This window comes from Amphiura filiformis, chromosome 11, assembly GCF_039555335.1.
Source record: "Amphiura filiformis chromosome 11, Afil_fr2py, whole genome shotgun sequence".
Classification (NCBI taxonomy): domain Eukaryota; kingdom Metazoa; phylum Echinodermata; class Ophiuroidea; order Amphilepidida; family Amphiuridae; genus Amphiura; species Amphiura filiformis.
Window position 1 is genome coordinate 25,231,875 of NC_092638.1, and position 20,302 is coordinate 25,252,176.

The 20,302-nt window shown below is 37.7% G+C and overlaps 1 protein-coding gene and 1 long non-coding RNA gene across 2 annotated transcripts in view; one reads left to right on the forward strand and one right to left on the reverse strand.

The window, feature by feature from the left end:
* Nucleotides 1-20,302, reverse strand: part of LOC140164625 (uncharacterized) — a 288,651-nt gene that overhangs the window by 24,089 nt on the left and 244,260 nt on the right. The window lies entirely within an intron of this gene.
* LOC140164620 (uncharacterized) overlaps nt 7,135-20,302 on the forward strand; it is a 35,481-nt gene continuing 22,313 nt past the window's right edge. Inside the window, exons 1-2 of the mRNA XM_072187955.1 lie at nt 7,135-7,549; nt 19,787-19,930. Coding sequence (XP_072044056.1) covers nt 7,477-7,549; nt 19,787-19,930 — 217 coding nt within the window. The 5' untranslated portion in view covers nt 7,135-7,476. The remainder of the gene's footprint in view (nt 7,550-19,786; nt 19,931-20,302) is intronic.

Here is a 20,302-nt window from a genome sequence, read left to right on the forward strand (position 1 = left end):
CAGCCCCTAATTCCAAATGACAAAGCGCTCTCTTTGAGAGGCATTTTCTTCTTAATTAAATCAGTTGTGACCCTCTTTTTGAATGTGGTCACTCACTGGCTGTGTCTGGAATGCCTAATGCCAAAAAGATTGATTTCAGAATTTCGTTGGGATTTCAGAGGGGTCAAAATCAGCACTTCGTAGGCCTACTGTTCAATCAAATTATCTTTGATTTTGAAGGACCCATGATAATGCCACAGTGCACTTATAGGTCCTAATTATGTTCAGAATGGATTAACCACGTGCCAATGTCTATGAGCAATTAAAAAAGAGAAATTTCTTGACCCCCTACAGAATTTTAGGCCCCCCTAAAGTGGTTCAGCCAGAAATGGCGCTTAAAATCGGCAAATTTTGACACCTAATAACTTTAGGTGTACACCAGATATGAATTTCTAGTCTTTTGCATCTGAAAGAATGTAGTCTAATGTTACTAGGAACATAAGATTTGTTTTGTATTTTTTTTTTTTTTATACTAAGTTGATGGTCCCAAAAATCCCAATTTTTGACTAATAATGTACAGGTTATGGGTACAAAATGTCAATTTCCACATACCCTTTTTTGTATTTTTGAGCACTGTATAGCAAATTGTCTTAATTATCCTGTTATTACATAGTTAACAACGTCCGATTTTGGTGATTTTGGTGTTTAATTATGTTTTCTTGCATGAGAAATACAACTACGCAACTTAAAAAACTGTACAAGGAACCAATGACCTCCTTATTACAATATGGATGCTTTTGGCAGCCATGTTGCAAAAGAGGTCATCGATACCTTGTATAGTCTATTAATTTGCTTAGTTGTATTTCTCATGCAAGCATATATAATTAGACACCAAAATTACCAAAATCAGATGTTGTTAACTATGGTCAGAATTAAAAAAGGTCGTTGACCTATGAACATTTTTCATCATAGCGCCCTCCTGGAAGGTCTGACACATAACAAACTATACATTTTTGGAATCCTCATGACCATACGAGTAATTTGATATATTACTTGACATAATTGGGAGCATTCTGAACATTTGACCCCCATAACCTGTACTTTGCATGTGCATCGTTGCCAGGAAGTGCATTTTTGACCCCCTTAAAATCCATACAGAGGATTAGAAAGTAGTTTTTTCTTATTACTTGACTCAAAAGCAACTTTAAATATTAGGATAAATAATACAAATGGCTATAAAGTGATCAAAAATTTAAAAAAATATTATACTAAAATTGGCATTTTGTACCGTATCCTGTATGCATGGTATGTTAGGCAAAAATGACTATTTTTGAAAGCGTCAACTTAATACTAAAACACAAAAATACAAAACAAATCTTATGTTCCTAGTAACATTAAACTACATTCTTTCAGATGCAAAAGACTAGAAATTCATATCTGGTGTACACCTAAAGTTATTAGGGGTCAAAATTTGCCGATTTTAAGCGCCATTTGTGGCTGAACCACTTTAGGGGTGGCCTAAAATTCTGTAGGGGTCTAGAAATTTCTCTTTTTTTGAATTGCTCAAAGACATTGGCATATGGTTAATCCATTCTGAACATAATTAGGACCTATAAGTGCACTGTGACATTATCATGGGTCCTTCAAAATCAAGATAATTTGATTGAACAGTACGAAGTGCTGATTTTGACCTCCTCTGAAATCCCAACGAAATTCCGAAATCTATCTTTTTTGGCATTAGGTATTTCAGACACAGCCAGTGAGTGACCGCATTCAAAAAGAGGATCACAACTGATTCAATTAAGAAGAAAGTGCCCCGCAAAGAGAGCACTTTGTCATTTGGACCCCTTAAATTCCCAATTTTGGTCGAGGTCGCCAAACTTTGATTGCCTGCCATTCGCAAACGAAATGGAATTTGAATTTTTTTCTTGTGACCTCACCTAGGGATCCATGAAAGGTACCCCTGAGCCAAAGGAGAGCAAAATCCAAGAGGGTGGGTGTACACTCAATCTGTTTTGATATGGACTGACCCTATAGCGCCATCACTTAGGCGAAACTTGTATTCATGCTCCCAAAATATAAAAAACTTGGCTTACAAGTCACTTGTGAGGCCGTGTATGGAGTTTAGTGGATCCGTATGGGATCCCTACACACAAGAACTCAAACAGAAACTAGAGGCTGTTCAAAATAGGGCGGCTCGATTTGTTTGTCAGGATTATGAACGAAAAAGTAGTGTAACGAACATGAAGACCAAATTGGAGTGGGAGCCTCTGGAGGTGCGTAGGAAGATTTCAAGAGTGACAATATTCCACCAAGCTCTACAGGGTAGCCTCGCCATCCCAATGCAAAAGGTCTTGCGCCCAACCCAACGCTCATCAAGACACGTCAAATACACTCAGATTCAAGCCAATAAAAACTGTTATAAGTACTCCTACATCCCAAAAACACTGGTAGACTGGAACTCCATACCCAAACACATCACCTCAATTGAGGACAAAGACAAGTTCAAGGCAGCTGTAACTCAGTATTACGTCAACACCAAGTAACCAAGCGGTGCACCGTCCTGCTAGTTTGGCTCCCGCAAGGGGGTGGTTAGCAGTACCTGAACCAGAACCAGAACCAGAACTTGATGAAAGTACGTTATTAGTAGGCGTGAGTTAAAAGCTATCTGGGCTAGAACTATTGCGACTGTAGGGGTGAGCTTGCCTACAGGTAAAAAAATACTCGTGGCGGTTATATTACACGTCTAGTTTTAAGACAACGGGGGTGGAAAGGAGGGTAGGCCTACTACGGGGATGTGCGACAGATTCGGGGTGCATTTTGGTTTATTGATGGCCCTCAATTTCATGAAAATTTGGTTTAAGAAAGATTGTTTTTATTTATTATTTTTAAATTAATTTGTTTCCCAAATTGTCATCGGAAAGTGTGCCATTTTTTTTATTGTTACCATGGCGTGCGATAATAAATAGGCCTATTAATATAATTTTTAAATGCTATTTTATTATTTTGTTATTAATTGAAAATCTAAAATAGTATAAAATCGTATATGATGCCTTAAATTAAAGTTTAAAACGTTCTTCCAATATATAACTATTATTAAATAATTCCTAATATCTCGGACAACACTCCCCCCTCCCCCAATACACACACCCCCACACCCCTACACCAACAACCACATGCCAAGTCTTGGCGAAAGTCTACACATCGTGCACGCGCGCGTGCACCATCCTTGATCCAGCATTGTCCCGCTAAAATACACTACCCTATTACGAGCAATGGAATAGCCCGTCAATCATGCACAGTGGTTGCTCCTGGAAGGAAGATTATACCCGATGTGACGCGGTTGCTCATGGAAGACAAGAAGGATTATACCCCTTTTCGCAAAACCATGGGCAAAACTGCTCAGCCCGTCAGCTGTAGCCTACCATGGAAGAAAGAGATAAGAAGGAATCACAACGAACGCATTCACTTTGTCCACTCCCTTTACCGACATTTAATTGACATTGTTATTCATGAGGATTTACTTTGATCAATACCCCGCGTTAAATAGGTGATTGGTATTGTATTCCATGTATTTGCATGTCTTCTGGAGCGTGCCTGAAGCATGATTTGAACTAATGACCTTCCGTCCAAGGATTTTCTCTGGTGACGTGATCATTAGCCCTAGAACTCTGGCCATAGTATCCGTTTTTACTTCCACTAGGGCCAGAGGCACTTACATTGAAAAATTTGTTGGAGATGCTTGAACGATCCAGTACAAAAAATCAATGCTTGATCGAACCAATACAAATGTGTGTCAGGTCACTAATTAACATGATAAAACCCACTTGAGAACACACAATCGCCAGTCATTTCTAAAGACTCATTTATACTCAATCGCTTTTGCAGAAATCTGAATCGCACGCATGATCAGTGTACTAAATCGCCGTCGTATTTGCCTGCTGAGCATGCGCATGAATCGCTGTTTTTCAAAAGCGACACGTAGGCCTATATTGACACCCTCTGTCGGTCAAGGATTCAGTCTGATGATGAGCAACCCATGGGTATAAACACAGCTTTACACAATGACTAACTTACATAGGCACAAAAGACCGTGTTCATGTACCGTTACTCAGCCAAACATGGCAGAGTAGGTCCCGGATGACGGTACATGTTCCTATCTCCTCAACGTTATACCTTTCCAACAAGGAAAGAGATACGAAAGGCGAACGTCTAGTGATCATCGGTCATTGATGGCCTATATCTTTTTCTTCCATTTTGCCCAATTTTCCCGAACTTTAATGACTTTTTTCTCAGAGTTGGCAGTCTTTGGCACTGAAACGAGTTAGCTAGTTACGATTATACACATATAAACTATTAAATTAAACAGGTTTCAGGTACCGGACTCAACCGGATCATTGTGCATTATTTAAGAACATTTTACATCTATTTTCCATCGAAAAAGTCACCAAAATCTTACCTTATTTGCTAAAGATGAAAAAAAAAAAAAAACGGCCGATTTTGATGACCTTTTCGATGTTTTATAGGATATTTTCTACACAACACGATCAAGAAAACAGTTTGACTGTAGATCCCAAAACAAAGCTACTATACATGTTCAGAGCATCGGTGAAATTCCATAATCTTACTTCTGGGTAGCGTTTGTTTGTTCGTGGATGGGTTTGTTATAAATTTTTTTCAGTAATGATTTCGACAAGCATCGACCGCGGTAAATGGATCATACATGAAAGTAAGTACCATTGATAGCTTTTCTTTTCATGCGTCAATAGATAAGCGGATTAAAACTTGGCCGATCGAAGTCGTTGTGGTTCCTTCTCATCTCTTTCTTCCATGGCTGTACATGGCACTTTCCCCAATATTCCATACTAGTAAAAAGTATTCCATACAATCGGAACAGGAAGTAAATCGGGACTGAATTCCCTGTAACAATCCTTTTTATGAAGTGTTTCCCGAATATGGCAGAGTTCAATAGTAAATAACAAACTTCACACCCCCCAAAAAAAAAAAATTATTTGCCCTCATTCGACCGACCCTAAAACTGTGACAATCAACTGTTTTTCCTAGTAGTTTTTTCCTTGAACTATTTTTCCCCCATTTTCACAGTGAAAATGGGGAATTTGTGTATTATTTCAACCTTAAGGGTACATGAGGTATTGTTGGTCGAAGCAGCCAAAAAAAATCGATTTTCATTATCGGAATCAATTATTGAAAAATAGGCCTAATAGGCCTACTTTGGTTTTTGCAAAAGTTCATTCTACAAATCATACTTTGAAAACTTGCTTAATTTATTGTTGTTAATGAGTTATGTAGGCTACGTTTTACAAAAGTGTTGTTGTTTCAGCCCTCTTAACAACATAACTCAAGAACCACTGGATCTACAAAAAGCTACAAAATATCTGTGATAGGCCTATTTGAATTCTTCTACACGTGCACGATCGCTATGAAGTTGAGCAATGCAATTTTTGCTAAAGCTCACTACCATTCGCAAGAGGCTGTGAACTTTTTTTTTCTGCTGCTTCGACCAACAATACATCGTAGGCCCTGTAACTTAGCAACAAATTTATGTAAATCATTAATACTCTCAGATGAAGACTTCACATTTCATAACAGAGGTAAGGTATCCCATCAAAACTTGCCTTTTAATATAGGGTACCTGCAGGTAATATGGGACCATTAAGGACGTTTAGCTTATTTGCATAAAAACTAAAGAAGATATGCCCACAAGAGATTGTTATGATGAACAACCTGTCCTTTAAGATTAATAAAACAGGCAATGTTACCTTGTTTTTATGTTTGTTTGGACGCTATGACGTCAAAATGACGTCATCGTCAAGTGTCCCATATTACCTGCATGTGCAGGTATATAATATGGGACACTGTGTTATCTCTATGGTGAAAATCAAAAAGTTCAGAAAATCACTCTTTTGTTCTAAAAACATTTTTGTTACATGATTTTGAATGTTAAATGCAAATTTCTACAAGAAAATTCAATTTTCTAAATAGTTTTGCTTTTCGCATTGACAATGCACACAATTTCCTATGTGTCCCATATTACCTGCACCCATTCAGTTGAAAATCAGAGAAAATAATCATTTATAAAGGAAAGTGCCACTTGTCAGTGGAATTTTACCTGCTGATAAGCTTAACCCATCACCTAAAGATCATAAAAATGACAAATGCCCCTCAGTACCAGAGTTTTTGGATACACAATCATAAAATGTGACGTCATTGATTTTATATCAGGCCAAAAAAAACGACATAATTTTTTGGGCAATTTCACTCTTTTTGGCATTGATTTCCAAGAGTTTGATACACAGACTCCAAAACTGCATTTCTAGAAGCACAATTGATGTCTCTAAACACTTAACAAATCAACTTAAAGTGTTTACCTTCTCTAAGCTACTTTTTGTTAAAATCAAAACAGGTGTCCCATATTACCTGCTGTCCCATATTACCTGCACCTACCCTAAGTCTATATAGTTCATGTCTGACATTTTATCTGGTACAATTTGGAGTTGGCTGGTTCACTATAATTCAATGTCTATCTTCTGAATTCACCAGACTATTCATGTGTAATTGTGACTATAGCCTACAATATGCCAAAATGATATCTCTCCCATAAAAACAAACAAACAAACAATAAAAAAGATACTCGGATGATTTCTAAAAGTTTAAACTCTGACTTTCAGCACAAAAATTCAACTAACCTTGAATTTTTGAACCGTGGTATTCGAGCGACTGACCTTTTTTCTTTCTTTTTTTTTTTTTTTTTTTGCCTTAGGCCTACAACAAACATAAATATATACGAATGGAATTCCCAACATGACCTAAATGGAGACATGGCTGACTCAAGATGGAAATATAATATGTAAAACAAAATTTCGCGTGTATACTTTATTGCGCGAATTGAGAAAAAACAGGATTTTTTTAGGGTTTTAAATTTGCGAATCCAGAAGATTTACTGTTAGTTTCAATGTAAATTTTATATTTCGCGGGGGGTTTAATTTCTCGAATTCCAGGTCCTCGCGAAATTCTCGAAATTATATACCTCGCGAAATTTAAGTACCAAAATAATAGGAATATTGTCAACAGTCAACATAATTAATATGCCTACATCATGTACCACTTTTGATATGGCTGATTAAGTTGGAAATACCAAACTTAATAGGCCTATACAACTTATTACTTTTGATAGCACTTCCGTGCGCTTCCCCAGATTATAGCTTGCAACAGGCTCTTCTGAAGCTTTGGTTAAAACTTCAATTTGTTGAGGGATGCTCGCTCATTTGCCCAACTCTCCGATATATGTTTAATTTCCGAAAGCAGTTTAATTCCATATCAAGAAAACTATTCTACAGTGTACAGAGTGTCTTGCTAATTCTCGATCTAAGCAATAACTGATATAGCATTTCGTGTAACATTACATGGACATCGACAAGGAAGTTTTTAACAGTGGGAAAGTATTTGGAATCGGAGTTGACCAGAAAAGTTTTTAAAATGCTTTCCATTTCATACAATCTTGTTTTGTTTTGGATCTACATCTGCTTTACCATGTGTGTTGAAGCTGACGGTAAGTTCATTGTTGGTTGAATAACGACAGCTAGGACTATATAAATAACATAATTCGGACTTAAAATCTGACACTTAAAGCCATATAACATTTGCTGAGCAGAACGCCCACAAAAAAATTAAATTCTGGTTTTTACACGAATGTATAAATGTACTTTAGTCAATAAAGATACTCTGCAAAAATCAAGACATTAGGTGCTGAAAATCAGAGATTTTGAATAAAACGATGGAACCGGCGTTTTATTATTACGATGGAAATGTTAGTCGAACACGTAGGCCCTATGCACAGTATACGTATACACGGCGTGCGGGATACACATAGGGTAGGACTACCAATTATCGGACAATGCCAGTTATCGGACGATTACATGGTTTGGACCATGTGGAGTTGTTTCTTCAAGTCAACATGAATCTATATCGCATCAAATGAAAGAACGGATACTTACTGCTTTTAAATGGCTGCCTTGCAGCTGGTTCCGTTTATTATTATGTCGCAAATACGAGCGTGAATGAACTGAGTATGCCTCTTTATTATTAAAAACATGTTACTGAGGTAGCGTAATTCGGCATGACCAATTTGTGTGGGTCTTGAGCTTTTCATAATTTACTAAAACTGATATATTTTTATTATTATGTTTGTAAAACTGTGTAGTTTCTGCAGCAACATCTGACATGACCGGTTGCTAACAACGCTTCCGGCTGAATGAAGTGTCCGATAATTGGCTTGTAAAATCTGCGCATGCCCAATTACCGGACACCCTCTGGCCTTCATATAAACAGTTGCCAGCCAGCCGGCGCTGTATGTCAATTAACATGTTGCACTATGTTAGGTGTATTTTGGCGAAGTTGAGAACGCAAATAGGGTTTGATGTTAACTTTAAGTTATATTATAATGTTATGATTAAAATAGTTATGCGCCTACAATGTATAGGCCTACATTGTACCTAAATGTGGTTTGCGGTGGGGAAAATGCCACTGTGAAGTATCAGACAATGTCCAAATATAGCCCAAAATCATGAAGGAATAGACACAAACTTAACTGCATTTGGTTGAGTTGAAAAAATAGATGTGTGCCATTATTTTTGCGGGTGTCCGATAACTGGCTGCGTAGTGTCCGATAACTGGCATAGGCGTCCGATAACTGGCAAGATGCCTCAATGTGGTTTTCAATCCATATATCTATAATGGCTTGTCTCATCAATTCAAATTTTATGTTACATTTAGGGCTGTCTTTGGTCATTACGTGGATGTTCTATAGTTGGGAAAATATTCTTCAGTTTTTAAATATTGAGCAAATTGCTTAAGTGTCTGATAATTGGTAGTCCTACCCTACACACACACCCCGAGGATCGTACTGTATATTACAACCGCGGGAGTAACATGCATGGGCGCTAGTAGTAAATTCCGATTTTCTATGCTTTACCTCACTTGTTCGGCTCAAAATTAAAGGGGACATATATGACAGTAAAAGCTAACATTTTATGGAAAATAAATACTAATCTATTTTTACAGAAATGTAGCTAATTTCTCTACTTGGAGAAATTATAGATTCATGTAAAATGTCTCATTATACACGTCTACTCAGCAAACACCAAACGGTTTAAGCTTTTACGTTTTGTATGAAAACACAATACAGCAATACTTTCAAAATGTTGTCAAAATGTTATTGTAAATTATTTTTGCAAACATTTATGTCAATTATTTCGTCTGGACTTACTTATTATAATAAATTATTAAAATATTTTGCAGTAAGTTTTCAATTTTTTTTAATGTTATGAAAACGTTTAATATCCTTTGTACTTTATTATAACCCGACATTTAACCGTTTTGTGGCTTTTCTAACCTTTTGCGAATAATGTCGAAAAAGTTTTGTTTTTGCTGGTATAACCACTATGTTAGCACACCTATAGGCCTACATGACATTAACATGTACCAAAATCTGAATTATAATGATTTTTACTATCCTCTGGATGGGCAAATGACAAAATAGGCCTTTAACCAGTGTGAACGATGCGCGGGGTTCTATGAGAGATCCGTGATTTGGTGTTTCCATAAATATATCGAATTCCTGCATGTTTGCTTGTGTTAAAAATGGTCGCTCCGTGCGGAGATTCACTTGGGTCCTGATGAATGGTACCATGGTCAAGCATCTATACAAGCTCATTATTAGTGTATGAAAAAAGAAAAGAAATGAAGCTAAAGAACAACGGAAAGAACGTCACTGTCTCGGTGAATATGTTAATGTCAGTTTTGGTTCAAGAGTGAGAAATCCAATCTCAACTGGCAGGAAGAAAGCACAATTTCTTGATTTTCCTTGTATTGCACCGTAGTGCAGAGCAAGAAGAAAGTGAAGTTGATTTAGGCCTACATTCACTGGTTGCCAAGCAAGACAAAAACACAACCTACTCATACCCAAGACCACCAGGGGGACGAGGACAACACCTTTGACGTCATCTTCTTCTAGTGTGACGTCATCGAAGGTTGTCAACAAGCCATAAATCATCAGAGCCATAACATCCGGCTGAGGGCGCAGTTGGTAGGCCTACCGGGTACTGTGAAAGCGCTCCCGGTAAGCGATCAAATTTTAAGTAGTGTTGAAGTCAAAAATTCTTCTAATTAGGGTGCTTTACAAGAAAAAACAAATGTTGATTTTCCTTTCATTTGAGTGCTGGAAAATAAAGTAGGACGCAATGTTGATATTTCATTCGCTGTAACAAGAATTTTCCATTCGCTGGGTGGAGTGCCTGCAAAAAAAAACAATGTTTATTTTCTACTAATTAGAGCGCCTATAGAGTACCGAAGTGTGACGTCATAAAATTTTCTTTTTTGCATTTCAGCATTTTGACCATATTTCAGTAGAACATGATGAAAATCATCCACAGTCCAATTATGAACCAGGCCAATTTACACTGATTTCAATGGGGCTAATTAGGTATTCATGCGGCCATATCTCGGGCCCTCATGATCCGATTCCCACCAAATTTGGACTGTGGATGTTTTTCATCATGCTCCACCGACACATGGTATTCAAAACGCTGAAATGCAAAAAATGTTTTCTGTGACATCATCACCTCGGTAATCTATACCCAGAATCAACGTTCATTTTCCACTCTCTGGAGTGTCTATATAAAGAAATGAATAATACTGAAGTCACAGAAGAAACTAGACATAGGGCGTATAGCTGTGGTCTAAGACCACGATCACAGCCGTGTTGTGACCCTTTAAATACCTTTGACCCCAACATTTATGAAAATCCCATAGACATTAACAAATGCCAATGTACCTATGTGTGCACTTGGCGTCACTCTGAACAAATGCCAATGTATGTGTGCACTTGGCGTCACTCTGGGTCGATCCTTCATGTAATTATTTCGTGTAAGCTAATCCTAATCCTAACCCTAATCCTAATCCTAACCCTAACCCTAATCCTAACCCTAATCCTAACCCTAAAACCCTAAACTAACCCTAACCTTAACCCTAACCCTAACCCTAATTTCGTGTAAAATTACATGAAGGAATAACCTCACTCTGCCATGTTATTTGTGGCAGAAGAGGCATTTTGAAGATTTTTTGTCACGGACCTGAAGTGACCCCTAAATGACATTTGACCCCAAATAAAAAAAACCCTAGTGTACACTGGGTAACATCAATTCATGTGTGAATATACCGTAATTAATCTGAGACCGTCACTTTGCTATGTTTTTCTTGGCTGATTTTTGAAGCTATTTCGTTTTACACCGGAAGTGACCCCTTAAAGATCTTTGACCCCAAATCTGTGTATGATTCATAGATAGGCCTACTGAGTTTATAGCGATGCATGCATGTGTGCAAGTTGCGTCACTGTCCTACGTAGTTTGTGGGAGAAATAGCATTTTGAAAGTATTTCGTTTTATAGGCCTACCGGAAGTGACCTTTTAATGACCTTTGACTCTAAATAAAAAACATCACATATACGTTGGGTAAACTCCAGCGAATGGAAAATCTACATTGCTTTATTCTTGCTAGACATCCCATTCAATGGAAAATCAACATTGCTTTCTTTTGCTAGGCATCCCAGTGAATGGAAAATCAACATTGGTTTCTTCTTGCTAGGCACTCCAGTGAATGGAAAATCCACATTGCTTTCTTCTTGCTAGGCATCCCAGTGAATGGAAAATCAACATTGGTTTCTTCTTGCTAGGCAATCCAGTGAATGGAAAATCCACATTGCTTTCTTCTTGCTAGGCACTCCAGCGAATGGAAAATCAACATTGCTTTCTTCATGCTAGGCACTCCAGCGAATGGAAAATCCACATTGCTTTCTTCTTGCTAGGCACTCCAGTGGATGGAAAATCAACATTACTTTCTTCTTGATAGGCACCACAGTGAATGGAAAATAACATTGTTTTTTTCTTGCTAGGCACTCCAGCGAATGGAAAATCAACATTGCTTTCTTCTTGCTAGGCACTCCGGCGAATGGAAAATCAACATTGCTTTCTTCTTGCTAGGCACTCCAGCGAATGGAAAATCAACATTGTTTTCTTCATGCTAGGCATCCCAGTGAATGGAAAATCAACATTGGTTTCTTCTTGCTAGGCACTCCAGTGAATGGAAAATCCACATTGCTTTCTTCTTGCTAGGCACTCCAGCGAATGGAAAATCAACATTGCTTTCTTTTGCTAGGCATCCCAGTGAAGGGAAAATCAACATTGCTTTCTTCTTGCTAGGCACTCCAGTGAATGGAAAATCAACATTGGTTTCTTCTTGCTAGGCACTCCAGCGAATGGAAAATCCACATTGCTTTCTTCTTGCTAGGCACTCCAGCGAATGGAAAATCCACATTGCTTTCTTCTTGCTAGGCACTCCAGTGGATGGAAAATCAACATTACTTTCTTCTTGATAGGCACCACAGTGAATGGAAAATAACATTGTTTTTTTCTTGCTAGGCACTCCAGCGAATGGAAAATCAACATTGCTTTCTTCTTGCTAGGCACTCCGGCGAATGGAAAATCAACATTGCTTTCTTCTTGCTAGGCACTCCAGCGAATGGAAAATCAACATTGTTTTCTTCTTGCTAGGCACTCCAGCGAATAGAAAATCAATATTGTTTTCTTCTTGCTAGGCATCCCAGTGAATGGAAAATCAACATTGCTTTCTTCTTGCTAGGCACTCCAGTGAATGGAAAATCAACATTGCTTTCTTCTTACTTGGCACTCCAGTGAATGGAAAATCAACATTGCTTTCTTCTTGCCAGGTATTCCAGTGAAGGGAAAATCAACATTGTTTTCTTCATGCTAGGCACTCCAGTGAATAGAAAATCAACATTGCTTTCTTCTTGCTAGGCACTCCAGTGAATGGAAAATCAACATTGCTTTCTTCTTACTTGGCACTCCAGTGAATGGAAAATCAACATTGCTTTCTTCTTGCCAGGTATTCCAGTGAAGGGAAAATCAACATTGTTTTCTTCATGCTAGGCACTCCAGTGAATAGAAAATCAACATTGCTTTCTTCTTACTTGGCACTCCAGTGAAGGGAAAATCAACATTGCTTTCTTCTTACTTGGCACTCCAGCGAATGGAAAATCAACATTGCTTTCTTCTTGCCAGATAGGCCTACTCCAGTGAAAGGAAAATCAACATTGCTTTCTTCTTGCTAGGCACTCCAGTGAAAGGAAATCAACATTGCTTTCTTCTTGTTAGGCACCACAGTGAATGGAAACTCAACACTGCTGCTTTCTTCTCTTGTTAGGCACTCCAGCGAATGAAAATCAACATTGCTTTCTTCTTGCTAGGCACCACAGTGAATGGAAACTCAACACTGCTGCTTTCTTCTCTTGTTAGGCACTCCAGCGAATGAAAATCAACATTGCTTTCTTCTTGCTAGGCACTCCAGCGAATGGAAAATCCACATTGCTTTCTTCTTGCTAGGCACTCCAGTGGATGGAAAATCAACATTACTTTCTTCTTGCTAGGTACCCCAATGAATGGAAAATAACATTGTTTTCTTCTTGGCACTCCAGCGAATGGAAAATCAACATTGCTTTCTTCTTGCTAGGCATCCCAGTGAATGGAAAATCAACATTGCTTTCTTCTTGCTAGGCACTCCAGCGAATCGAAAATCAGCATACGCGGATCCGAGTTCGAAATCCGATGTCCAACTGATTTTTTCAATATTTTATTAAACAAAAAATTTATTGTCATTAATCAAGGATAACACAATTTTAATCATTGCTATTGTGATATTATTTTTTTTTATCAAAGCAAGATGTTTGATTCTCAGGGATATTATTAATTATATGAAGGACCTACTAATTAGTGTAGCTAGCCGCTAGCAGAACAAATAATAAAAGAAATATCTTTATTTCTTTCTATCTGAATAACACAAGAAACTAGATCAGGTTACCAATATTTTTCTCATTTAAATAAAGTTCTGTCCTAGGGCGATTCGCATGATAATAGGACAATAAAACATGTAATATGTATGAATGGTTGTTGAATCGATCTACAGACATGTCCCTCTGTCATCTTCAGCTATCGTAGAACTGTATTCCAACATGACTGTCATTTAAATTGTTATACCGTTCCGGTTGGTTTATTGCATACACACTATAGAGGTTATCCGTGTTCTATAAGCTGCATATCCTATCAACGACTGCTATACCTTGTTTAAAAACTTTCAAAAGAAGTACCTGCATGTGCAACCATGACTGTTTCAAAATAGCCCGCCATGAGTCATGCAGATAACTCCCGAGGTCATGCATTGAATTAGTTTGAATGAGGAATACTACGGGAATCAGCGCCTTTTGTTAGAAGTCACACATGCGTAAAGTGGATAACCTCTATAGGTGTGAAAAATTGTTCCACTAGTATGGAAGGCCAGCAGGGACAAAAACGTACCCAAAAAGAGACAACCAAATATGTGACCAGTCACAACAAAAGATACCTCTTGTCGGTACCTACATAGATCATATTTTGGTAGTGCAAGTCAAACACCTTTTAAACTTTATTCTTTCTATAATCCTATTGTTGAAGAGGATAATAGGATATTATCTATAGAATGGTTATATAGCTCTAATCTTTGGTTGCTTTAGATAAACCCTTCTCAAATGGTGGACAACAAAGCATTGCAATTTGTATAGGTACACATATTAGCCAACTGTTAACAAAGAGAGGACATTCCTGAACCCTCGTTACCTTGAGGATGATTTGAACTGACCACCAATTATGATGATCTGATATTGATTGATTTTTACCCTTGCAATGTTCAAAAAGAGACGCATGTAGCAACCGACAAGAAGTACCTTTTGTTGTGACTCGTCACATATGGAAGGCCATTAAAGTCATACGTAAAGACAAAATAGCAAAGCGGTAAAAATACCCAAAGGGACTGTCCCCACCACAGACACACTGAACAACTTGGCACAGCCTATATAGGAATGTGCAACAAGATTTTCCACAGTGCTACAAAGAATCACAAGCCGTGAAATTTGGATAGCCAACAAGCTTAAGCTATATCTCGATAGAGAGCAGGGCTTGAAGAATGAGGGAAATTAAAAACACAAACCGCGAAAGACCGCCAACAACCGCCGCTCAATAGGGATGTCGAACTAGATTGTCCAACATTTACAAAGAACCACAAACCGCGAATTTTGGATATCCACCTAAATTGCCCCGCGGGGCTACAAAGAAGTATGGTTATCCAACAGGCTTAAGCTATAAATTACCCCCATAAAGATCAGGGCTTGAAGAATGAAGGAAATTAAAAACCACAAATCGCGAAAGACCGCCAACAACCGCCGTTCAATAGGTATGTCAAACTTGATTGCCCCGCAGGGCTACAAAGAAACACAAACCGCGAAATATGGATATCCAACCAGTTTAAAAGACAAATTAGCCACCGATAGAGGCCAGGGCCTGAAAAATTAGAGAAATGAAAACCACAAACCGCGAAAGAACGCCAAAAACCGCCGCTCACTAGGGATATCCAAATAGATTGGCCCGCAGGGATACAAAGAATCACAACCGCGAAATTTGGATATCCAACAAATTAAAACCACAAACTACGAAAGACCAACAACAACCGCCGCTCAATAGAGACATCCAGCTAGATTGCCCCGCAGTGCTTCAAAAACCACACACCGCGAAGTATAGTTATCCAACAAGCTTAAACTATAAATTAACCCCCGATAGAGGGTAGGGCATGAAGAATCACAATGAGGGAAATTAAAACCACAAACCACGAAAACCCGCCAACAACCGCCGGTTAATAGGGAAATCCAACTAGATCTAAATCTAAATAACTATCAGCCGCGAAATTTGGATATCCAACTAGATTGCCCAGCAGGGCTACAAAAACCACAATCATTAAAACATAATTATCTTGCTAAGTCGTGGCACTTAGACGCTTCCGTAGTATGCCTTGCTACATATACGCGCATTTCTCAGTTTCAATTTGAAGTTTATCGGACTGACTCTGTGTCTCGCTGGCATCGTCAACATTGGGTACGTGTTGTTCATATTTACATTTTCTTAGTTGCCTTGAATAATTAAAGTATATTAAAATGTATATTGATCATATTATGTATCCCTATTAACATTACAGTACGCGGTAGCTGTGACCAGTAGGTTTTAAAAATAAACGGCTGGTAAAGTTTTATTAAATTATTTACTGTGGTAAATCAAGGATAACATAATTTCAAACATCTATTTTTCGTTTTATTCGTTTTATGGAGTACTTCGTAACCCGACGACTTTCCAAGCTTGGAGCTGCTTGGCTACGTTCATAAAAAGAAAGGAAATCCACCAAAAAAACGTTGACAACGTAAAGAAAGCAGCAAGTTTAAAAAGCCACCACCTCGGCTCACTTTTTGAAACTTGGTCCCATTTTGAATATCAACAGCAAATCGGTGTTTTTTAACGTTTTAACAATAGCATCATTGCCATTTACATGCCTACTTGTTATTCGTTTAATTCAATCATTGATCACGAACTTAATATTATAAAACAAAACATATATAGGATATTGGCCAAGAACAACATCCAGAGCAACATAATAACCTTTCTGATCGTTCCAGAATGCTAACAACTTTATATCACATCGGCACATTAAAGATACATAACACTTCTGGAAATGTTTTAAGTTGATAATTATGACAAAGTTTAAATCAGTATCTTTTACAAATGGGACCAAGTTTCAAAAAGTGAGCCGAGGTGGGGGCTTTTTAAATTTGCTGGTTGAACAGGTGAAACTGACCAAAAATGCCTGGAATAGCTAGTCGTGAACTAAAAAAATTTAAAATAAAAATTCCTTTAAAAGGAATAGGGCGGGCAAATGAAAAATTGTCAAGAGAAATGAAAGAATGAGTAAGTCTTCGCAATTAAAAACAGGGAAAATATGACACAACATCGATTTCCAATGGGGGAATAACACAAAACGTATAAACAAAGTTAAAAGAGTTTTTAACTTTATACGTTTGTTATTCCCCATTGAGGTTGCGTCATATTTTCCTGATTTTAATCTTATCTATTGCTTATCCTTTGTTCTCTGCTGGTCAGTTGGAACAGATTTTCCCTGTTTTTATATTAACCCTTCACATCATAACAGAAGACGTTTTATATTAACATTTTATATAAAACATTGTTATAAAACTTTTGTAGATAATAGTTATTTAAAACATTTTCGTAATCATACCTAGAGTTCTTTTTGTCATCAGATAGAAAGACTTCTGCTCTTCTTCTCTGGTGAGACAACAGGGCTGGGGTATCTTTCCATATCAAAGTTTAAAAATCTGTCATATCAATTTCCTCAATATGTTGTTTTGATACAACTTATGAGGGGAAAAGTTTGATTTTACAATATTTCGATATTACTTTTTAACTTTTTAACTTTATTATGATTAACATAACTATATCATTATTTTGTCCCAACAAAAATAATCCAGGGAATAAAATATTCATTCATATGTTTATTTATTTTATTCAACCTGGGCCATTTGTACTGGTGCACATGCATTCTAATAATTTGTCTATAATACCTTATACAAGCATCAGCAAGCACAATTTGTCACAAGATTTGAAAAGTAAATAGCCTATGTACACACTGAACACAATGCCCACTAGTCTCGGTACCAGCCGGTTTGTGCTCCTCCGTCACTAAACAAGTGACGGAGGAGCACAAACCGGCTGGTACCGAGACTAAATGCCCACAAGCTGTTTTAAGTACACTAGCGGGACACCCGCGCTACGCGCGGGGCCCCGCCAGGTGAGTAAATGGGAGCGTTCACTAAAACGGAGGAATTACTGAACAGGTAGAATCATTGAAAAGGTAAATTTCATTTATCTGAGTCTGACCCTCGTTAAGCCTAAGTTTCCATTTTAGCTTCTTTCTTTCTTTTTAGTTTCTTCTACATGGGCCAATTTTGTTTCATTTTTTAAAAACATTTTGCTGCTAAGCTTGCAAATTTCCGTTACCATGTTTTTTATTTACTCAATCCCGTTCCCATTATTTTCTGAATCTGTCCTTTCTTACATTTCCCTGTTGACTTCATTTTTTATTTGCTGCTTAGCTTGTGATTTCCCGTTTTCATGTTATTTATTTAGTTCTGTCCTCAGTTTAATAGCTTTTTTTATTTAAATCATCTAATTTTATTAGATTTTATTATTCTTTCCTTCTTTAGCCTATTTTATTCCCGTTTTCATTTTCTTACTGTGACTAACTATAGGCTAACCCACATACTCGTAGGCCTACCTGTTTGTCCTCATTTTGTTTTCTTTTTTAATTACAGTAGGCCTACCTCTTCATGTTGTGTGTACTTTTTAACACACATCTTTTCCCCGTATTTATTACGCCTACGGTCGGTCGTTCACCCGTATTATCATTCATTGCGCGACTCTGCGTCGTTTACGCGCGACATGGCGTAGTGCTGCGTTACCCGCGCGCTATCGCTGCGCTACGCGAGCGCCTTGGCATTAGATACGCCCGTACGACGCGCACGGGCTAGCTTGACAACTGACTCCCTTTTTTGTTTACCCAGCATAGCAACGTACCACATTTTCACTGATTTTGAGGCCAATTCTTGACCGTTTTCAACCAAATAAAGTTTAAACACGTTCCCGTATATTCATCGATCTCCCGTATGAATTTGGAGACATTTGGATCGAAACTGACGGAGCCTTTATAGCATACATAGATAGATAGATACATACAACATTCCCCTATTTATAGTAAGATACGGAAGCTGTCAGTATAAAATGATATATAAAATGACCTTCACGATGCTATTAATTTAGCCCAAAGATTAGGAAAACTAGCAAAACTGGTGAACTGGTACTGTTCAAATAAAAACATCTGCAAATCTTGCTGCAATTTCCAAATAGTATTTATTAATTAATAATTATTTTTGTTATTTCTTTTAATACAAACACATTACTGCCTATGACGAATTTATCGTATTACTTACATATCAAAATCAAGTAATAATTACAAAACTCGCCGTAAACTATCACCTTTGTGGGTGTTTGGGATATAACCGGCAGGAATATTTTCTCAACACTGCGGCATGTGAAAAAGTAGGTCAATAGTCAGAGAATATAGGGCGCACGCCGCACCCGCCCAAAAAGGGACCAAAATTGGACCATTACGGTTTACTTACGGTTTCATAGTGGGAATATATTGGCAATATTATATTGGCCCAGTACAGTAGTGAATAAATTGGACATGTACTGGGCCAATTTCAACCCATTTTGGCCCAGTGCTGGCAATATCTATTGGGCCAATCGAATGCCCGTGTGCACGACCTTACCGGGCCAATACAGGCTGCCATTTTTGGTTCATTATAGCAGCTGTTATTGTATTGAGCCAGTATCGGGCCGATTGTGTAATGTTTGCTGGGATGTCATTAAAATTGTCATTAGTATTTTTGCTATGAAAAAATTGTCAAAAAAACAAAACAAACAACAACAAGGAAACAACACACAAAAAACATAAACTAGTTTAAAAACCGCATTAAAATATAAAACTTATGTCCATTTTGATTAATAATTGGCGCATAGTTATTATCCTGCCGAACTATTTGAAAAAATGGTTTACTATCTCCTACCATTTTGGTGGAATAATTAATATTAGTTTAGCCACTTAAAAAAAACGGTAGGCCCTATAGCTTGTTGAACTATAAACCGCTCAACAAATTTTGTGCAGGCTCTACTAATTGATAAACGAAAATTAAGTGTTCTATTCTTTCTCTCTACGTTATACATTATAGATACTTGTGAGCCTATGACAATTAAGACGCCATTTAGTTTTATCTCTACGAGTAAGATTACTTGTTCCGATTTGATGGTACTTGCTGCCGGATATACCACCAATATAATCGAAGGAAAATGCACATTTTACGTTTTTGTGCAAGGTAAGCTATAATAGCAAATTGCTGGTTTCGTCCATTTCTAGAAGGGGAATGATGGGAATATCAAAATAGACTACACTGTTAGCAGAATGGAGTCAAGTGACTCTCAAAGTGGAGTAAACTAGCACCACAGATCCAATATCAGTGCTAGCACAGGTTGGATAAGTCAAATATATAAAACACTGGCGCCTGAAGTGGGCAATCTTAATCATGTCCCTCATTTAACAAGGCAGGATATGCCTACATCAGGTCCGAACGCAAATTTGGTGTCATTATGGTCTAATTACTGTGACATTTAAAAAAAGGACCCATGCCTCTTATCTTCTCGCTTTCTACTCTTTCTAGTCTGTCTGTCTCTCCCCCTCCCCAACTCTC